Genomic DNA, 19,839 nt, shown 5'->3' with positions numbered 1-19,839 from the left:
TACAGAAGAATTAGATTTCAAATTTTTTTAAAAAAACTGTTCAGAAGCAAAGAAAGTACAAGAGTGAGGGACATTAGGCAAGTTTTAAGAAAACTGTTAGATAATTTTTACAAAGTACATGTCTTACATGTAGACTTATCTAACACAGCATTATTTTCTCCTTGTAATTTACTGATTTCCGTTCTGTCTGCACTTGGTGTTCAGAAATTGGGCCTGCTTGTGTCTGCATTCACACTTGGCTTCCAGGAGCCAGGAGTCATCTGAGTTAATAGAAAATCAGTAACTGGGTTATGTGTAAGAGAAGTGCTGCATTCCTAGCAGCCAGCCTTACCTAGGGAGGGAGAAGTAATACATGTGATTTTTGGCAACCTCTTCTGGTTTAGTAACAGAAATATGATGGGGGCTAATCTTTCTAATTACGCCCTGTGGATATCTTAGCTAATGTCACCATCAAATATTTCTACCTGTAACTTTATTTATCACATTTTTAAAAATCACTTTTTCCAATTCGAGGGTTTCTGCATCTTATTCCTCAATTTCTCCCAAATCAACACTAAGAACTTGCCTGCTGAGCCCTAAGAGGGTGAGCATGTTTATTTACCTCTGTGAAAATTGGACATCTGACACAAAGACAGCAGTTATGGAAGAGTCAAAGCCTCTCAAATCACGCTTATTGTCTTCTAAATTCTTTTACATGAATAGGGTATTGAATGGGGCTGGAGTACATAAGAAATTAAACCTAAATTTGAAGCCCATAGGCTGCAAATTAGGTGAAATTCCATCACATTTGAATAGTTCTAAGCAAGCAATTTGTTACCCTTTATCCTTTAGTGGAATTGATGAACAGGTGGTTTTCAGAAGATCACTCAGTATATTTAGCTTCTGAAATTTGAGCAACTCAAGAGCTGATTGGCCACTCTTGCCACATGATAATTCGGAGCCCAGACACCACTCCGGCTCTTGCCTGGGGTTCTCAGGAGGGAAGAGTTAGGAGAGGCTTTGCTGCTGAGGAAATTTATTTGATAGATTGAAGGTAAGGCCGGTTTCTGGCTTTTTTGGTAACATTCTATCAGGAGATAGTCCTCAACTTCCCTTGAAGTAGTTTTGAAGGTTTGGGGTCCTAACTGGGGAAATTCGTGGTGGAAATGTAGCTCAGAAAGTCTGTGACCCCATCATTACCTTACTAAGGCCCTGTATCTGATATGTAGAGAGTGTGATTAGCGTCAAGTCTTATACTAACCGATGTATTGCTTAGCTGAGTTGGCTCTCTGGTCTAACCATTTTTTTTTTTCATTTCTTATCTTTGGTTGTACCCCTCACCCAAATATATTAGTATGGAAAAGAATCTATGTGCTCTGTTCCTATATTTATCCTGCTCCACTGGACTCGGTTTGCCTCAGGAGTGGCTGTTTCGCTAGCTTAACAAAACCAGCCACCACGGGGTATTGGTTTACATGGCAAACATCTCTGGGCCAAGGGACAGCTGCTTCGAGTCATCATCAACTCGTGTGGAGAGTCCCACTCTCCGGCGGCAAACAGAAAAGGCCTTGAGAGATCTTTTTGGTATTTCCTGAATTAGAAGCTCAGGCCAGAGACCTACAATCATATGTGCACTTCCACCAATGCTTTTAAAATGTTGTTATCTTTCAGGGTTGAACGAGCTACAGAAACAAAAAGAAAAAGCCCGTATGAGCCAATGGTGATCGGGAAGAGAATAACCCCATTGCCTTGAGGTTTCTACTTTTCTTTTAAATCTATCAGCCCATATATTTTTACGCGTTCTAATTTGAAGCATAAAATATACCGCCGACAGAGGATTCGAGCAGTGTGTTAAATTAAGTCAGGCCTCTTAGGATTTTGGTGCTCGGAGGAAAAATTCCAGCAACTTCTGAAAGCTGAGCTGACCTTCCTTTCCCTAAATGTTTTGCTGGAGAATGTTTTTTTTTTCCTCCAAGCGTTTAAAAATTTTAATTCTCTGTTCCTTGAGTCCAAACCCTTTCCCTTCCTCACCTCAATTTCCTTCTACAACTTTAACTAAATTGCTCATGTAGAGTGGAAACGCCCAACACGTTAGAGCGGCCTCAGGAGAAAGAAATCAGGAGCTTCTGTGGTTTAGACCTGGATTCTAAACGCCTTCTCTCCCTTACCCTGCAAAAATAACTAAATGCGTAGCATAGATGAGTTTTAGATTCTATTTGTATAATGTCACCAGATAATTTCTGTCGTGGGACTAGATTCTAATGTATTTTCATTCCGTTTGTGTGGAATATGAAAAGTTGGTAGGTGCCGCTACGACTCTGGGAAAATGGCAGATGACGAAGACTACGAGGAGGTGGTGGAGGTAAGTAAGAGTACGGAGGAGCCGACAGCCACGGTTCGGGTAGTGACGATCCAAGCTGGTAGCAGGGCTAATCATTGGAGAACATGCATTGTCTGTTACAGCTTCACCAAGAGTCATCGCTGAAGCGTAAAAAGGGAATATTTTACGTTCCGTTTCACTATAATTACGTGGGATTTAGAACTGAAAGGGAGTATCACTGTTTCCCACTTTTGCTTTTCTTTAAACTCACATTTAGAAAAACAACAAAGCAGGGAGGGAAAAGTGGGTTTTAATTTGTCTTCTGAAACGACTTTCTTCTCCCAATGATCAAAGGGATGGAGGCGAAGAAGAAAAAGTTCTAGAAACTGAAGTCTGTTTCTTAGTGTCTGCGTAGGGGCAGGGGAAGAGAGTTACTTCTCATTCTGCTTCAACTCGTTGATAATCCATAGGGCAATGTGGGCTACAGGTTCAGAATCATCATAATTATGAGATTATATGTGTATGTGTGCATGCATGTGCACAAATGTACACATACATAAATTCATAGAGGTCACAGTGACAGTCAGAGCCACACTTGTCCACCAATTCCACTATATTTGCCCAAAGGAACAAGACCAGCTTTTGCTTTTGAATTTTGAAAAAGAACAAAGCCCACAGTAGGTATCTTGAAAAATTTCCTTTGGATTATTAGGAGACATCTGACCCATTTTACAAAGTTGCTAATTGTCACTTATATATATAATCATTGTCTTTTTATTATGTTTTGGTTTTTCCTCAGCAGCTCTTACCTTTAACTGCACATTCTAGAAAGAAAATCTATGGGCTTGGAACTATAATCCATATAAATACATTGTTATGGATTGGAATGTGCTTAACAATTACCAATTACGGAGGATGATCTTAACATAGCATTTCTAACTGCCTAAGACACTTGAAGGTAGTTTTGAAAACCTTGGTTTTTTTGTTTTTTTTTTTTTAACTAAAGACGGACACTAACTGACAGGGATGCCCAGGACCAAATTCCAGATGATGGTGCCAAAATTTGTTTTTGGAAAATTATTTTAGTGACCAGTTTATATTTAGATAAAAAGAATTAATTTTATTTATGAATAAAGTTTCTTTTATTACAGAAATATACCAAAAAAAAAAAATAAAAAACCAGCATGAATCTCATACAATGCCACATTCATCCTCTTTGGTCACATCTTTCCTGTTCAATATCATCACTAGTATATAGTTTACTTATGTTCCCAATGGTTGAAATAATCACTGTCAATCACTAACACTATAAATTAAATTTTTTCCTTATGATGGTAACACCAGGAACACTTTTTAGCCTCCAACTTAAATATCACTTGTCCTTCTTAACATAATTGTGTCCACTTGCCACTGGAAATTGTCCTTAGTGCTAGACTTGAGTGATTTAACTAGATGGCATAAAAATGCAAGAGTTATTTTTAGGTGTCCCATCTCTGCCATTGTTCTTATTACTGCTTCTGGGTCTGACCAGCAGGTGATAAACTAATAGACTGTCCACCAGAGAGTGTTGAACTGAGGTCCCTTTGATCTCCAAAAAAGATCATGAGACTGGGATGATAGCAGATTTGAAAAAATGGGCAGGGTAGAGTCCAGAAAATAGAAACTAGCTTTAAAAATATATCTCCTAGGGATCTTGGATATCTGCAATAAAATATTACTGTCACTCTCTACTCAAACTTGGAAAGAAAGAGAAAGAAGCAAGGATGTACTATCTAATTAGTGGCACAGCTCTAAAAAGAAAAGTGAGATTTGGCATATGAGTTAATGCCAACCATTTGGATTCTGTTGCCTTTTTTATAAGCTTATTTCTAAGATATATTTACGAATGGTGAGAGTTCAGCAAAGGTAAAATTGGATAGTTCCCAAAGCTTTTACTTGGCTGCTGAGAAAATCCAAAATAGTCATGAATCTTTCATTTTAGCTGAATATTTCTCGTCCAGCCACTGATGGTTTGTGTGACCGAGGAATGGCTCCATGTGGCGCCAGCATCCAACAATCTTCCCCAAAGTGTCCAAATGGTGTTTCTCACAGGCTGAAGTCACAACTATAAAAGAACAAGTCTCTGTCCTGGGAGAGCTTGTGGTTTCTGTCACTTTGTATAAAGACATGCAGACAAAATTAGGTTTTAAATCTAAAAAAACAGCTCAAGAGCAAAGAAAGCATGAGAACGGAGGACATCCCATAAGTTTTACGTGATTGTCCCTGAAGGTGACCTATCGACAGTGGTGAGATAATTTGACGATGACTCACTGAACCAAGGGCAGAAGAAAGGACACTACAGAGGGAAATTCTGCATCTCGGGGTTTCTCCCTTCCTTCAAGTACTGTACATGTTTTGGTGTCAGAGATAAGAAAAATGAAGCAAAAAGTGTTATAGATTTTGTTGACTAGGAAAATGAACCAAGTGTTTCATTTTTATCCCTTTTCCATGTGCCTGAACTGAAAGGAGCCTTTCCTTTGATTCACCCAGAAAGGCTGGGTAAGGCTGGGGTCAGGATTCCTCTCTCCTTACGCATCTGAAACAAAATGTCAGCCAGTTCTTCTCTGTATCTATTTATTCCTGGTGATGTCAGAAGCAGAACAAAAGTAGACTCAGTGTCAGGTCCAGGCTGCAGGCACCTTGGGCCACCAGTGGCAAACTGTAGCCTACCCTTCCCACACTTTGCAGTGAGGAATCTTCTTATTTTTCCTTCTTCCCTTGGCATTTCATCTTAGCCCCCCGTTTAGGGCCATGGTACTTTTGCAAAGGATTCACTCCCTGCTCCAGAAGAATCTCTTCTTACTTAATAATCAGACAGGTATAAGAACAACAAAGATGTGTATCTTTTGGAGCTTGTTGTTTCCATGATGCAATCCATCCAAAACTTTATTCACCCTGGGGTTTCTGTTTTGTTTTATTGTTAGTTAGTAAACAGTGAGTTCCTCTCTGCCCAGCCCACACACTCAGGATTTTATTATTGCATTCTTTAGTCAGCAACTTCTATCTTGGGGACCGTAGGGAAAATTTTTACTTGTCCCAGTAAAAGAGCTTCCCCTGATTACAAAGCAGCCTCAGACGCTTTTCTTATCCCTCTGCGTCTCTGTGCCCAGGCTGAAGGTGCTCACTTTAGCCTTCCTGAAGTGCCACACGGTGATGAACAGGCTCCCTCTCCTACTTCCTGCCCGCAGATACACCCAGCCCACTGAGCTAGTGAAGTAAACTCAGTGGTTCAGCTGAGGCAAAGCAGCGGAGACTCTACTTTGGTTCTCATGACGATGCTTTGTGTTCTATTCACAGTACTACACAGAAGAGACAATTTATGAAGAGGTGCCAGGGGAGGTAAGGCCCAGCCCACACCTGTGTGACCTACATTCTCAGTAAAGCAGGAGCCTTCTCCTCTCCCAGACTCCCAAGGCCACACGATGGCGAAAGAGATTATTCAAGGGAGGTTCATTCTTTTCCACCTGTGCCCAGAAATTGGTGGCTAAAGCACAAACATTACCTGTTTGACAAGTTACTCCACTGTTTTTGCTACTCAACATACACAAGAAGGCAGGGGATTCCCCCCCCCCCATTGCTTATATAATATTTTTTGTGTAGATGATGCTAATTTGGATAACATCAATGGCTATCATCACTCTCTGACTGCAGCAAAAGAGATGGCCTTGGCCTTGTGATTGGCACAGGGACCAGCAGTCTTACTGTGTAGAGTTGTACTTTGTAGGACGATACCTCCACCAGCAGGGATGGTGCCTCCAAGGCCTTGTTCCTGATAAGGCATTGAAATGCTACTCAGATTTTAGCACATTACTAATTCTGAGATAGCCATTTCCATAAATATTCCAAATTGAAAGTTTTTTGTTGTCACGGTAAAATACCTCCCTTACACTTTATTTTGTGCACGGAGCTGTTTCTTTCTGAGCATGACAAAGAGTGCTATGGATGGTTCACTGGGAAGCCTGCTCGGAGGACTTCTTACTGTGTGAAAGCTAACATCTGTGGATGCTGTGACTTGGTTAGTTTATCACAGTCAATGATGCATTGGGGGTAATTGGCAGAAAGCCCCCTATTCGCAATGATTTGACAGCTCCACAAGTAGTTTTTGTGGATGCACAATTTCCTTATTAGGTTCTCTCTGCATAATTGATGCTACAACTCTTCCTTTGTACAGATAATACTAGCTGAGAAGGAAGTGATACTGTGAGATGGATTGAAGACTTGGGTCCTTGTCTTCTTTTCTAATAGACAGTATTTTTAACCTTGAACTAGACCCAACTTTGAATCTTGGTTTCTTCTACTATAGCCTATTGTAAGAAATAGTAATTTCCTATAGAGAACATAGTTAGGACTGTTCCAAAGCTAATTATCCCAGTATGTTGTCACTATTATTCTTGTCTACCTAAGTAAACATTTATTGGTATAAATGACACCCCTGCTCACATTAATTAACTAAGTCAAGAGAATGGTAATCTCTTATGATATTGATGTGATTCACTTTTTAAAGTGCATTATTCTTTGTCTCCTGTTACTATGGAGAAAGCCTCAAATGCCTGCAGAACAACCAATCATTTTTCTCTTAGTCTTTTAGAAGTTGAAGTCAAGAATTTGAGCTTCATCTGATTGTCTTAACCTTTTGTTTCCCAATCTAAGTTTGCTATTACTTTATCTAGGCAATTTAAGAATATTTTCACATGTTTAAGAATTTTTTTTAAATTTTTATTCTACCTTGAAGTATTTGAGTATCTTTCTGCAAATGCCATTTTAAGGCAATGTTGTAAACTAATAAGGAGTAACCTTTTCACTCCATACAATCTCTAACAATCAGCCTTTAGATTTGTGGAACATAATGTGCCTTCATGTGGATACAGTGTGTGGTTTCCTGCTTTGGCCTATTTTAGATATGGAGACGTAACATCAGGAATGTAAATATGACTTGGAGTTAATAATACATACCAAGATTGTTTCCATCACAATGTTAAACTGCATGTTAAATTTTCAGACAATAACAACATTCTATGAAACTACGACAACAACATCTGACTATGAGCAACCAGAAACTTTCAGACCAGCGCTGGCACAGTCAGTGTCGGCACAGCCTGTGTCGGCACAGCCAGTGGAGAGGAAGAGGGTCATCCGGAAGAAGGTGGACCCTTCCAAGTTCATGACCCCATACATTGCACACAGTCAGAAAATGCAGGATCTTTTTAGCCCAGTAAGTTTTAAACAACTTCTGCTAACTTGGTTACATTATTGAAAGATAACTGATCTCAACTGACTCTGTTTTGAATGGTGGCTGGATTTTGTTTCTTAGCCTTGTGTGAATCAAAAACTTATTTTGCAGTTTGGTGCCTGTGGCTCAAGTGGCTAAAGTTCCAGCCACGTGCACCTAAGGTGGTGGGTTCCCATCTAGCCCGGCCCCACCAAAACAACAATGACGGCTGCAACCAAAAAATAGCCAGGTGCTGTGGCAGGCACCTGTGGTCCCAGCTACTTGGGAGGCTGAGGCAGGAGACTTGCTTGAGCCCAGGAGTTGGAGGTTGCTGTGAGCTGTGGTGCTACAGCACTCTACCTAGGGGGATAGCTTGAGGCTCTGTCTCAAAAAAAAAACCAAAACTTATTTTGCAAAAATATAGGCTCTTATGGCTTTTGAATTTTCCTTTTATGCAACTCTTCTATATTATTAAAGCATCAGAGATCATTATTATTAAAATTAATGAGATTATTCTTGCAAAATAAGCATTATAAGGCCGATTATAAAACATTTGTTGGTGTTTAATCACTTAATTTGCCCGTCTAGAAAAATGAAATCAGAAATGTAGATTTAATTGAAGTCAGTTCATGGATACTACATAACATATTTAAACATTTATGAGCAGAATAGTCTTTTAAGTAAACTAGCTAACAGTATATAAAAAGATCTCTAGGAGATATGTGGTGATGAAGAACATGTAGTTTAGAAAAATGAAGATCAGGCTAAGAACTCATTTGGAATAGAGGATCGGAATGTTCCACTCTGACTTAGAATAGTGGTTATTAATGGTGGCTGCACAGTGGAACCATCTGGTAGCCTTAAAACTACTGGTGTTCAGCCCACTCTAGTTGAATTTGTCTGGGGTTGGAACCTGTGCACAAAGATTTTTCTGAACTCCCCATGTGATTCTAATGTGCAGCCTGGGCTAAGGGACATTGCTCTTCATGGTCCCTGCTTCTTAAATCTCCATGAACAGTTCTGTAGGTCACACTGGTTGCCAGCAGATTTAGACCCATTTCAATGGACCTAATTTGTTGATTGTCCACTGTGGGCTGAGGTCTCACTGGGTGGCTCAATAGTGTGTCTTCTGGAGGCTTAGAGAAAGGAAATGTAGCTCTGGGGAACACTGGATTATGTAGGGTTAAATTTTATGTCAAAAAGCATCCTGTTGTATTTGGCCAGTAAATATTTGCTTTTCGTTAAGTGTTAATTCCTGGAGATTATCTGGTGAATTTCTAGTTCAGAGCCTTGAAATGATCTAAGGTTTCTAAAGATTTTAGGTTACTAAAAGCAAGATTTCCTTGCTTCCTTAACTGCTGCAGTATTTATCAAAGACAGAAATTTTTCTGGTCAATTTATTGCCATAAAATCTCATTAATGCATATGCTATGAACCTAGAATTTCTGATAGTCTGAACAGAATATTGACAAAGTATTTTTTAAGTGGTTAAGTAACTAAGTCAATAGTATAATTTAGGTTGTTGACTACTTCACCTAAGGGTACTTGTAAAACATTTATAATGATAAATTATACACATTATTAAAGCAAGAATTCATTGTATGGTTAGCTGAAATAATAAAACCACATTTCTTTACAAAATGCTCCATCCTTCAGACTTGCCATTAATTCAGCTGGTGTCTCCGCTATCCAAACCACTGAGGTTTAGCTGCAACTTCTGAATGGAAATTTTTTGCATTGTATTAGCAATCAGATCTTTTCAGACTTAATTTCTATATTTATTTTCTAAAATAATTGAGGTTCAGGCTTTTTATATGTGCATCAGACAAAGAAAATCGAGAGAATTATTTTAGTGCATTTTCAAGACAATAGTCTATAATAAATTAGTACTGCTCCCAGGATCCAACCATGTTTAGAAAGAACAATTAAGAAATCTATTTTAGTTTTTGCTGAGAGTCAGGGTAGGGGACAAAGAGAAAGCTATTACAACTGATAATTGTTATAACTTGAAGGATTTTTCCTTTAATCGAATAGGGCTGTGTGTGTTGCCTGAAATTTCTGCCACTGTCTTGTCAGGTTTTAGGCTAATATCTGATATTCTTTGCAGAATAAATACAAGGAGAAGTTTGAGAAAGCAAAAGGACAGCCATACGCCAGCACAACCGATACCCCAGAACTCCGCAGAATCAAGAAAGTACAGGATCAACTCAGCGAGGTGGGCTGCAGTGCTAATATGAAGGAGAGAGACATTTCAAAAATATGCCTCCACTGGAGATGGAGGGCTTTAAATATGGGTAATAAGAATTAGGAGTAGAATTAATGTGAGCTCGTCCAGAAATCTAAAAACAGCATTGGCCAAAGATTGTGTAGCTCTAAATGTGAACCCAGAGAGACTTCTTAAAGCTTGGTTTAGCAAGTTATCTTAAGAGGAGACTGTGAGACAGAAACTCCAACCCACCGTGGTCCTCTGTGTTGGAGGGCAGTGAGGCCAGGCAGCCGCAGGCTGGAAATTCAGCCTGAAAATCATACAAGTAGGTGCTTTGGGGATCTTTGGGGATCACAGTTTTCTAGCTAAAGTACAGAGAAAGCGTCATTAGCTTAATGCTGTTTGGTTGTAAGATATTCCTTAATATATTCATATGTTTATGCCTGTTAGGAACTCTAATTATACAATATTTCTGCAGGTCAAGTATCGCATGGATGGCGATGTCGCTAAAACTATCTGTCATGTAGATGAAAAGGCCAAGGATATTGAACATGCAAAGAAAGTGTCGCAGCAAGTCAGCAAGGTAAGGCCATGGTGCTGCTGGCGGGGATGCTCCATACCACGTGCATTACCTTTGCTGTAGAGAAGAAAATAGGACAGGTCCTGGGCAGTGTGAACGCAATGCCCGTACTCAGGGAGGCTGCACAGACAGCTGAAGTGGCCTGGAGGAGCTAGGGGGGGATTAAAGAGTCCGTGCCCCCTGGCTCAGTGCCTGCAGCTCAGTGGTTAGGGTGCTGGCCACATGCACCGGGGCTGGTGAGTTCAAATGTGGCCGGGCCTGCTAAACAACAATAACAACTGTGACCAAAAAAAAAAAAAAAAAATATATATATATATATAGTGGGTGCCTGTAGTCCCAGCTACTTGGGAGGCTGAGGCAAGAGAATTGCTTAAGCCCCAAAGTTTGAGGTTGCTGTGAGCTGTGACACCATGGCACTCTACCTAGGGCAACAAAGTGAGATTCTGTCTCACAAAAAAGAGTTTATGCCCTGCCCAGAGAGGCAGCCGCAGCTCAGCTCCAGGCAATTGCTACACAGAGTGCAGTCCCAGTATCACCAGAGTCTCTTATTTATTTTTCAAAGATGTCAAGGAGCTAAGTTTTTTTTAATAAAAAATTTCCATATTTCAAATGTAGGCGACTAATTTAAAACATTCTTAAATACCATGCAAAGCAAAAGAAACATGTCTTCCTGCCAAATCCAGTCAATGACTGATCAGTTGCATCATTTGAAAGGAATCTATAGGGAATCGTGACTTTCTTTCAAAAAATTAGAATTTCCCAACCAAAGGTTACTGTTGCAGGGGAAGTAGTATAGGACATTGACATGATTAATGTTTTCCTAGTAACACACCGGCAGCCATTGTGTAAGTTCCCCCTCGCGTGTTCTTTAAATCCTCATGCTCTTGGATGGGACATCAAGCCACAGATCTCTGCTCTTTCTGTCTAGGTTTTATACAAGCAAAACTGGGAAGACACCAAGGATAAGTACCTGCTTCCCCCTGATGCCCCTGAACTTGTCCAGGCTGTTAAGAACACAGCCATGTTCAGTAAGGTAAGAGCCTCTGCTTCATCGCATGTCTGCTTCCTCTGTGATCCCACTATATAGTTTACAGTGATTCTTGGGAAACTCTTGATAATCTGGAATGTAGTTCCCCACATGACTGCGGGCTGCGGGCTGGGAGGGGAAGGAAATCTGGGCAGAGTGGTGGAGAGGGTACTTCTGAGCAAGATAAGGGTGGAGCGTGGGGAGAATTGTGTATCTGAGAACCTGCTGAGAAATCTACAAAGTGATATTTTAAATTTTTCTGTAGACCCGTGTTGTACTTTGGACTTCCCTGGCTCTTACTCTCATTAGAGGTTTATCTTGTGATAGAAACTATGTTAAATGCTTCCTGGTTCCTTACACTTGAACTAGCACTTGTTGCAGGAGGCAGGTGAAGTTGAAGAGAAGAAATGAAACAAAATCAGACACTCTGCCCCTCTGAAAATAAGATTTGTCAGGAGAAGCAGGACATGCTATTAATAAAAATGACTTGGATCGGATGGAAAGTGGGAGGTTATCTGTGGATTTCACTTACCAAGGCTCTCACCTTGCCCTTGGTTCTTTATGTCATTGGTGGATGTATTCTAAAGTATGTATGTATTTTGTGAAAGCACGATCACACTTTCTTATAACTTTCCACTCTATTCTGATTAGAAACTGTACACTGAAGACTGGGAAGCAGACAAAAGTTTGTTTTACCCCTACAATGATAGCCCGGAACTGAGGAGGGTTGCCCAAGCCCAGAAAGCTCTCAGTGATGTAAGTGACATATGATAGGCGCCACTTAGGTGTACAGAGTTGGGAAAACTTGAATTACAACTTCTGGCCAGGTGTTCACTGCAGCTCCTTTTTAGAAAAGACTACATGCCGTGTTGTGTAAGAGTACATCTAAAATCAATGTGATTTATGATATCTAATTTACATTTTATGTTAAATATAATCTAGTCTAACTCTCTCTTCTTATAGGTGATGAACCTGAGTCTAAGGTCACATAGTCAGATCTGTGATACCAATACTCTTCCCACTAGAATGTGTGTCCTTCTTTGCTCTGGTTGAAGTGGTTCTGTGACAATGGAATGGCATTAAAAAAAAAACCATTAGCATCATGGACACCTTCCCAAATCTCTTAACTAAACACTGTTATCAAACAATGTTTTTGCCTTGCCATCCTAATTGCCAAGGCTGAATTGTGCGTACATCCCTTTGCCTACTTAGGGGACCTGACTGATGTACTTGTCAAAATGTGTTTTAGTAGTTCTCCCACAAAGAGCTCTTGCTATCAGTGTACATAGAGGGTATTTTAGAGTTATCAAATACGTATTAAAATATATATTTTTTAACCCATTTTCCATGTAATGGGTTAATGTATGGCACAGATACACTCCTATTCTTCCATAAGTAGGTTAGGAAATAGAGAAAGCATAAAGAAAAATTGAAGTCAGGTAGTCATGGTTAGTTTTTGGGTGTGGGTACCTCTTATTTCTCTTTTAAGATTAGCTTTTGGGTTCTGTATCTCATGGATTCATAATATTGCTGGGTGGCCTTTATCAAATGATCAGTAGTTATTGAAACTCTATTATGAATGCATATCTGGCAAGTTAGAAAAGTACTACAAGAAGTTTTCATTCTTTCCTAGGAGAACTTATAATCAGGATGGCAAAATAAAAACATTGTATAGTAAACAAGTTAAGACCCAGACAAAGCTCAACAGTCTAATTCTTGCTCTGAGAAAGACAGGACACATGTGAGTCACCAGAGAGGGCCGTGTGGAGGTGGTGATCCCTAGGGGAGGGTGGTGATGAGGAAGGCAGGCATTTCCAGTTGAGGGAGTCCTCGGAAAGGGGACAGAGGTGACGTGAGTCTGGAGGTTTAGGGGACAAAGTAAGTGATGATGTATGTGCCTCGTTTGGAGGGCATTTCTGAGCGTGCAGCAGCTGGACCTTGAAAATGAGACAAATAGCTCTGACATTAGTGTAGTGGACAATAAAAGGCAGCAGAAGATTCTGGAGAAGAAAACAGTGTGATGACAGAGGAATCTGGAGGAATTTTAATGGGGAGCATGGTGGTTTGGGACTAGGAAAAACTGGAAGAAAACATAATCTGTAGTAGTCTATTTTAGTAATATAGATGTATGAGAGAGGCGATGGGGGCAAAGGAGAGGAAGAAAGGAATCTGAAGGTAGTAAGTATTAACACGTGTTAATGACATTGCACATTGGATATGAAGGAGAGAAAGAAGCCCCAAAGGAGCTTGTTTGTGACCACAGACTGGTAGTCTAGGCAAACAGTGGTTCAGCTGGTGAAGATGGATCAATGGTGAGAGAAACAGAGTTGAGAAAAAGGAAGGGATTTTCAGATTAAGGCATGCAATGGACAAATTAGAAATTTAGTAGCATCGTATAAATGTGAGATCAGGACAAAAATTAATATCAGAGAGTCATCAGAACGAATGTGATAGCGAAAGACATGAAAATGTATGAGGGAGGCAGAAGAGTGCACAGCCAAGGGCAGAGTTTTGGAGGACATCCATCCTTAGGCCATCTGGGAAGAGGCCAGCAAAAGGATGAGAGAACAAACAGAGAAGCTGAAGGGGAACCAGAAAAGGCCATGTCATGTGAGCCGAGGGAGAGGTTTCCAAGAAGACACTTAATCTCCCACGGTTTCCCTTTATCCACAAAAGGAGGGACAAAGGGTTCCCCCCATGCCATTCCAGCACTGTGGACTTGGAAAGGTTGGCCCTGATTTTTGATCTATTACAGTAGAAGACATAATCAAGGGGAGTATACAATAATGAAGTGAAACCTTCCCCACCGTTCCTCAGAGAGACTTGGCAGTAAAGGCAGGGCTTTTATTTTTATTGCAGACCAGGTATGTGCTCAGGCTCCGATTACTGACGCGCCTATTAATACTGTTGTCAGCACCATGAGCTTCCCCACTTCCTGGGCATAGACTCCTAAGCGAGCCGTCCTTCACAGAGCATGCCACTGGGTAGACGTGGATGTCAGGCTGTGGACTTGAGTTTAGAGGTTCCTTCTCCCTCTCCTGCTCCTTCTTCCTGTGTCCCCCTAACCTTACTTATCAGGTTTTCCTTATTGTCCAAGTAGAGACTAACTACTTTGCACACACTAAGAGAATCTTTAGGCTGATCCAGAGGACAGAATTCTAACTAGATGGAATTCTGAACAAGGTTCCTGAGAAATTAGGACTTCTGGATCTGATTTCTCTGAAACTTCTTGACAGAATGTCATACTTCATAAGCATTTCTCTTGTTCAAATGTGGCTTTGTCCCTAAGGACTTAGCCAGCCATGGAAAATCAAGTTGTCCTATGCTTAAAATAAAGTCTTTACTTACATATAAGAAGTTAAGCAATTGAATTTATATAAACACATTTTACAATCTATGTTTTGTATTTCAACTGATTTAATGTTCATGAAAGCTTTTGTCCTAGGCACTAGGTAAATAGTATTAGGATAAGCTTCAGTCAGACTTGGTCAGAACATGAAGATGCTTGGGACCCTGAAATTATCCAACTCTTTTACTTTATAAATAAGATTAGTGCCATGTGGAAGGAAAAATAATCTGTAGAATTTGTGTAGTAGAAGAGATGGGAGGATAATTCTTCTCTGCAGACTACCCCTGTGGCACAGTGCGTAGGGCACATGTTAGCAATCACTCAGTGATCCCCGTCGTACGTAGTCTGGTATTATGGGGGCCATGGGGCTCCCAAGGAGAAGACCTGCCTTCTGCCATCCCAGAGTTCACAGTCTAAGGAGGGGCAGGCAGGTAAGCAGCCAGCTACAGTGTCATCTCAAAACTCGTTTTAGAAAGATTGGAGCCAGCTGAGTGAGATCCCAGGGGAAGGCCATCCCATCTGCCGCAGGACTCAGGGAGGGCTCTGAGGGGAAATCCTGCCTGTTCTGAGCCGTGGAGAGGGAGCAAAGCTCACGGGCAGATGAGGAGAGGACGTAAAGTATAGCATGTCTGAGATCCTGAGGCATTTTAGGGCTTCCTGTGCCTGCGGGAGGCAGGGGTCATGTCTGATGGAAGAAAAAGCCAAAGGAGTCGTAATGAAGAAAGAAATGAGAGCGGGAGTGAAGGGGATGCGTGATTTAGGGACAGCAGACTTAGGGAAGGTGAAAGGTAGAGGCCTCTCGTAGGAGGCCGGGAAGGGGCTAAAGAAGAGGGGAGGTTGAAGCTCTGAGAAGAGAAGGAATGACTGATTGAGCTGGGTACAAAAGGAGGTACCAGAGGGGATGGCACCCTGGTGTGCAAGCCGTGCTCTGTGAGGGGTGGGACAGGCAGAGGGGAGCACGGAGGGGACAGGTGCACGGAGGGGACAGGTGCACAGCCTTCTTTATTGTATAGAAGAGGAAGCTGAGAGTACGATGGTGTTAACTGGGGACTCATGGGCAGTGATGGGCTTTCTGTTAGCCCCTGTGGGTAGGAGCTGACCAGAAACTCATCACGGGATGTTCAAACTTCGATGAAGGCAAAGTGACAACTGAAGTCAGGGAGTATCAGGCCCAGAGCCCCAACAGGCTGTAGTTCCTACAACATACCAGTGGGTAGGCGCATAGATTGCAGGCTAAGTGTCTGAGTTCAGCAGCTCCCTGCTCTGGGCTTCTTTCTGCCTCCCTCTTAGCCATACTTACCACCGCCCAATCCATAGCGTGTGTGATTTTCTTCGGTGGCATTTCAGATATAAGAAACAGAAGTACTTGGTTGAGCTGAGCTGATCTAAAGCTGGGGGTTTGTGAAGTGGGTGTGATAAAAAGACGAGTGGGAGTCGAAGATGCCGAATAAGAAAATAATTGCAATTGGAATTCACAGCAACAAATGGAAACAGATGGAAACAGATCTAGGGCCAGGAGCCCAGGAGAGGAGGAAAAACTCAAAGAAACAGAAATCACTAGTAGTATTGACAGCAAGTAGTGTCACATCTAGGAGGATAAGGTGAGGCAAAATGGTGTAGTAAAATTTCAGACTTCAAATAGAGATGAAAATAGAGTCTTTTAAAAAAAAGCCTACGTGTGGGACATGGGACATAAATAATATTCAGTGGCTCATAAGCATCCCTGCCTTTTTTTATCAGGTTGCCTACAAAAAGGGTCTGGCTGAACAGCAGGCTCAGTTCACACCTCTGGCCGATCCTCCTGATATAGAATTTGCAAAAAAAGTAACCAGACAAGTGAGCAAGGTAAGTAAATAGGGCTGGGACACTGTCTCCCTGGAAAACTCGGCTTAATCATTTCAACCATCAGAAAAAGTAACTAAAGGCAAACCTAAAGACAAAACACAAACACAGAGTATTTTCACATCTGACCCCAAAAAACTCCACACAAAAGCAATATGCCAAGGAAGGTCATTATGTTAATGAATGTGTACCCAGCTTGAGGGCTTAGTAATTGAAAAATGTGAAAGTTACCTTCTGAAAACAGAGCCCAGGTCCTAATGTCACTTGACATTTTCACTTCAGAGTGTGCTGCTAACAGAGTAAGCAAGTTAACCACATCCTTCGTACTTTGTCGCCCTTGGTAGAGTGCTGTGGCATCATAGCTCACAGCAACCTCAAACTCTTGGGCTCAAGCGATTCTCTTGCCTCAGCCTCCTGAGTAGCTGGGACTACAGGTGCCCACCACAACGCCCAGCTATTTTTGGAGGTGGGGGTCTCACTCTGGCTCAGGCTGGTCTTGAACCTGTGAGCTCAGGCAATCCACCCCCGTTGGCTTTCCAGAGTGCTGGGATTATAGATGTGAGCCACCACGCCTACCCAAGGATCTGGTTTAATTCAGTGTGGAGAATTCATACAGTTCGACGCTGTCCGTCTGACTTAGGAAGGTTGGAAAGCCCAAGTGGGCTCCCATACAGAGCTTGGTGGATGGCAGTGGGCAGGGCACCGCCTAACTTTTAAGGCCCTAACAAACAGCTTCGTCTGGCTATATTTAGGCTGGTAAACTAGCTCTGAGGAATGCAGCCCTGTCAAGGAAAGCAGAGAAACAGATGTTCAACTGATGAAAATGCCCATGCTAAGTTCCTATTTTGAATTGGTCCAAATCAGGCCTCTTTCTCCTGGGATACAGCTGCTTTGAAATACCTTTCTTTGCTGCCCGTGGAGTTGAGTCTCAGTTTGGTTGCCTGCTTGAATTTTGATGTGACTTCAAGATTTTCATCTTGCTTAAGTATTTTTTGGGGAAAGTATTTGTCTAGTAGAGGAAAAGATACAGACATTTTTTAGTGTCTGATATTGCAGATTACCTAACTGCGTAACCAGGGGCTGAGTGGCCAGAAGATCTAGGAAGTACAATAACATTTCACTAATAGAAATGCGCCAACCTGAAATATTGCTCAGGGCTAAGCAGATGCCAATTTTAGAACTGTGTATAAAGAGACAGTCTATTGGAAGTGTGGATGTTGTAAGTAAGATTGGGGAGAAAGACAGTCTTTTTGGAAGAAAAATAAAAAGGTGTTGTTTCCAAGTGATTATTTAGAAATAAAAAATAATCTATGTTTAAATTTTTATTTAAACCCTGTTGTAAAAGATACATTTTCCCTTATTGGAGTGTGCAGTGTAGGTCCTGAAAGGTGATTTTTTAAAAATTGCTTCCATCCTCTTCTGTAATTGTTCTCTGCCCCAGTTTAGACTGGCCAGTTAGTTTAGAATGGCTGAAGCATAGTAGCCGGCAGCCACAGGTGACTGGTGAGCACTGGAAATCTGATGAACACAACCTGAGTATGTCAATCAGCCTGGGCTTCTCTAAACCAACCCCACAGACTGCGTGGCTCCAACAACACACTTTGATCTCTCCCAGTTCTGCAGGCTGGAAGTCCAGGATCAAAGATTCCCTTTCTGTTGGGGACTTCTCCTTGTGTCCTCACAAATGGAGACAGAGAGGGAGCTCTGGTCTCTTCCTCTCCTTATAAGGACACTCATCCTGTCAGGGAAACCCCCACCTTTAAAACTTCATCTAAACCCAAAGGCACCACCTCTAAATAGCATATCACTGAGGGTTAGGGCTTCAGCATATGAATTTGACGGTGACACGAAGTTCACCTCATAACACTCAGAGACATATGTATATAAGAAATATACTCTGGATTTGGAATGCTTACTATAAAAAAAAGAATGTGAAATAGTTGGTTATTTGTATATTGATTACATGTTAATATTTTGTATCTACTGAGTTAAGTGAAATATATTTTGTACTAAGTATTTTTTTTTGTATTGAATGGTAACTAGTACATTAATGCACTTCTGGGGTACTGTGTGGGGTTTTCACACACAATCCGAAACACTTCCATCAAACTGGTTAACATAACCTTCGTGTCATTTTCTTAGTTATTATTTTAAAACTTTCACATTCTACTCTTAGATGTACTAAGTATTTTTACATATATAATAATGTCTTATTAATGTTCATTTCTCACCTGTTTCATTTTACATGGAAGCTATAAGAGAGCTTGCATTATACGTTCCTCATACTGTACCACTCTTGTTAGGTAGGGTGACAGCATTGGGTGTGTTGCCAGACCTGGCTTTGCCCTTGTGGAATAATAATGAGCTAAGGGAAGGGTGGCTGTGGATGAAGGTTAACAGATTTGACCATGGTGACATTATTATTAATTTTTTCTTTGAGACAGAGTCTCACTATGTTGCCCTTTGTAGAGTGCTGTGGTGTCACAGCTCACAGGAACCTCAAGCTCCCGGGCTTAAGCAATTCTCTTGCCTCAGCCTCCCAACTAGCTGGGACTATAGGCACCTGCCACAATGCCTGGCTAATTTTTTGTTGTTGTTTAGCTGGCCTGGACTGGGTTCTAACCCACCACCTTGGGTGCACGTGGCCAGCACCACACTGTGCTGTGGGTGCTGAGCCCATGGTGATATTCATTTCTGTCTTACCTAATTTCAAAGTTCCTTATGACTAGTATGCATCCAAAATAATAGTCATGTTGGGAAGAAATGCTCATGATTGGTAGAAGCCCATCCGAAAAACCATCTGAGAGTGACTTACCTGTGGACTGTCTTCCCTTCTCTTAACAGTCACCTACCAATGAGGGCAGTCAGGGACCATTTGTTTTCACACGTCCCTGACTCCCCCCATTGGTTTGCTGCTGTAAAGTCTTCCCGTTTTCAAGCATATATGACTCCTGTTTCAGCAGCACCATATCCTCTTTTATCTTCTCACTCACATGCATTGAAACCGTGCCTCCCAGATCCATCCTCTGCCTTACAGCTCCTAGTTCAGATAGTAACGGTCACCTATCTGCAATGATTGTGTTAATGTTACCCTCTGTTTATCGGCCTTCCTTGCTATCTACCCATCACAGTCAATTTTGTCACCTTGGTCTTTGGCCAAAGCCATTGTCTATATGGCAGCACCTCCTCCTGGCTCGGCTGCCTTTTGTGGCTCTAACATAAATGGACAGGCAGAGTTGTTCACATGTGCAGGTGTTACAGGTGAGGAAACAGCACAGCCTGACCTGC

The 19,839-nt window shown here is 41.5% G+C and overlaps 1 protein-coding gene across 2 annotated transcripts in view; it reads left to right on the top strand.

The window, feature by feature from the left end:
• Nucleotides 1–943: 943 nt before the first annotated feature.
• NEB (nebulin) overlaps nucleotides 944–19,839 on the top strand; it is a 212,936-nt gene continuing 194,040 nt past the window's right edge. The window contains exons 1-10 of one of the 2 annotated variants that reach the window (XM_003793019.1): nucleotides 944–1,033; nucleotides 1,651–1,733; nucleotides 2,277–2,341; nucleotides 5,636–5,677; nucleotides 7,338–7,550; nucleotides 9,655–9,762; nucleotides 10,232–10,336; nucleotides 11,262–11,366; nucleotides 12,012–12,116; nucleotides 16,450–16,554. In XM_003793019.1, the coding sequence (XP_003793067.1) occupies nucleotides 2,306–2,341; nucleotides 5,636–5,677; nucleotides 7,338–7,550; nucleotides 9,655–9,762; nucleotides 10,232–10,336; nucleotides 11,262–11,366; nucleotides 12,012–12,116; nucleotides 16,450–16,554 (819 nt within the window). In that variant the 5' untranslated portion in view covers nucleotides 944–1,033; nucleotides 1,651–1,733; nucleotides 2,277–2,305. The remainder of the gene's footprint in view (nucleotides 1,034–1,650; nucleotides 1,734–2,276; nucleotides 2,342–5,635; nucleotides 5,678–7,337; nucleotides 7,551–9,654; nucleotides 9,763–10,231; nucleotides 10,337–11,261; nucleotides 11,367–12,011; nucleotides 12,117–16,449; nucleotides 16,555–19,839) is intronic. The other variant, XM_012807124.1, reaches the window with a different exon arrangement.

Source organism: Otolemur garnettii, unplaced genomic scaffold (assembly GCF_000181295.1).
Source record: "Otolemur garnettii isolate 467f Iridium unplaced genomic scaffold, OtoGar3 scaffold00064, whole genome shotgun sequence".
NCBI lineage: Eukaryota > Metazoa > Chordata > Mammalia > Primates > Galagidae > Otolemur > Otolemur garnettii.
The sequence above is the reverse complement of the archived record's forward strand: the minus strand, read 5'-3'. Positions and strand labels throughout refer to the sequence as shown.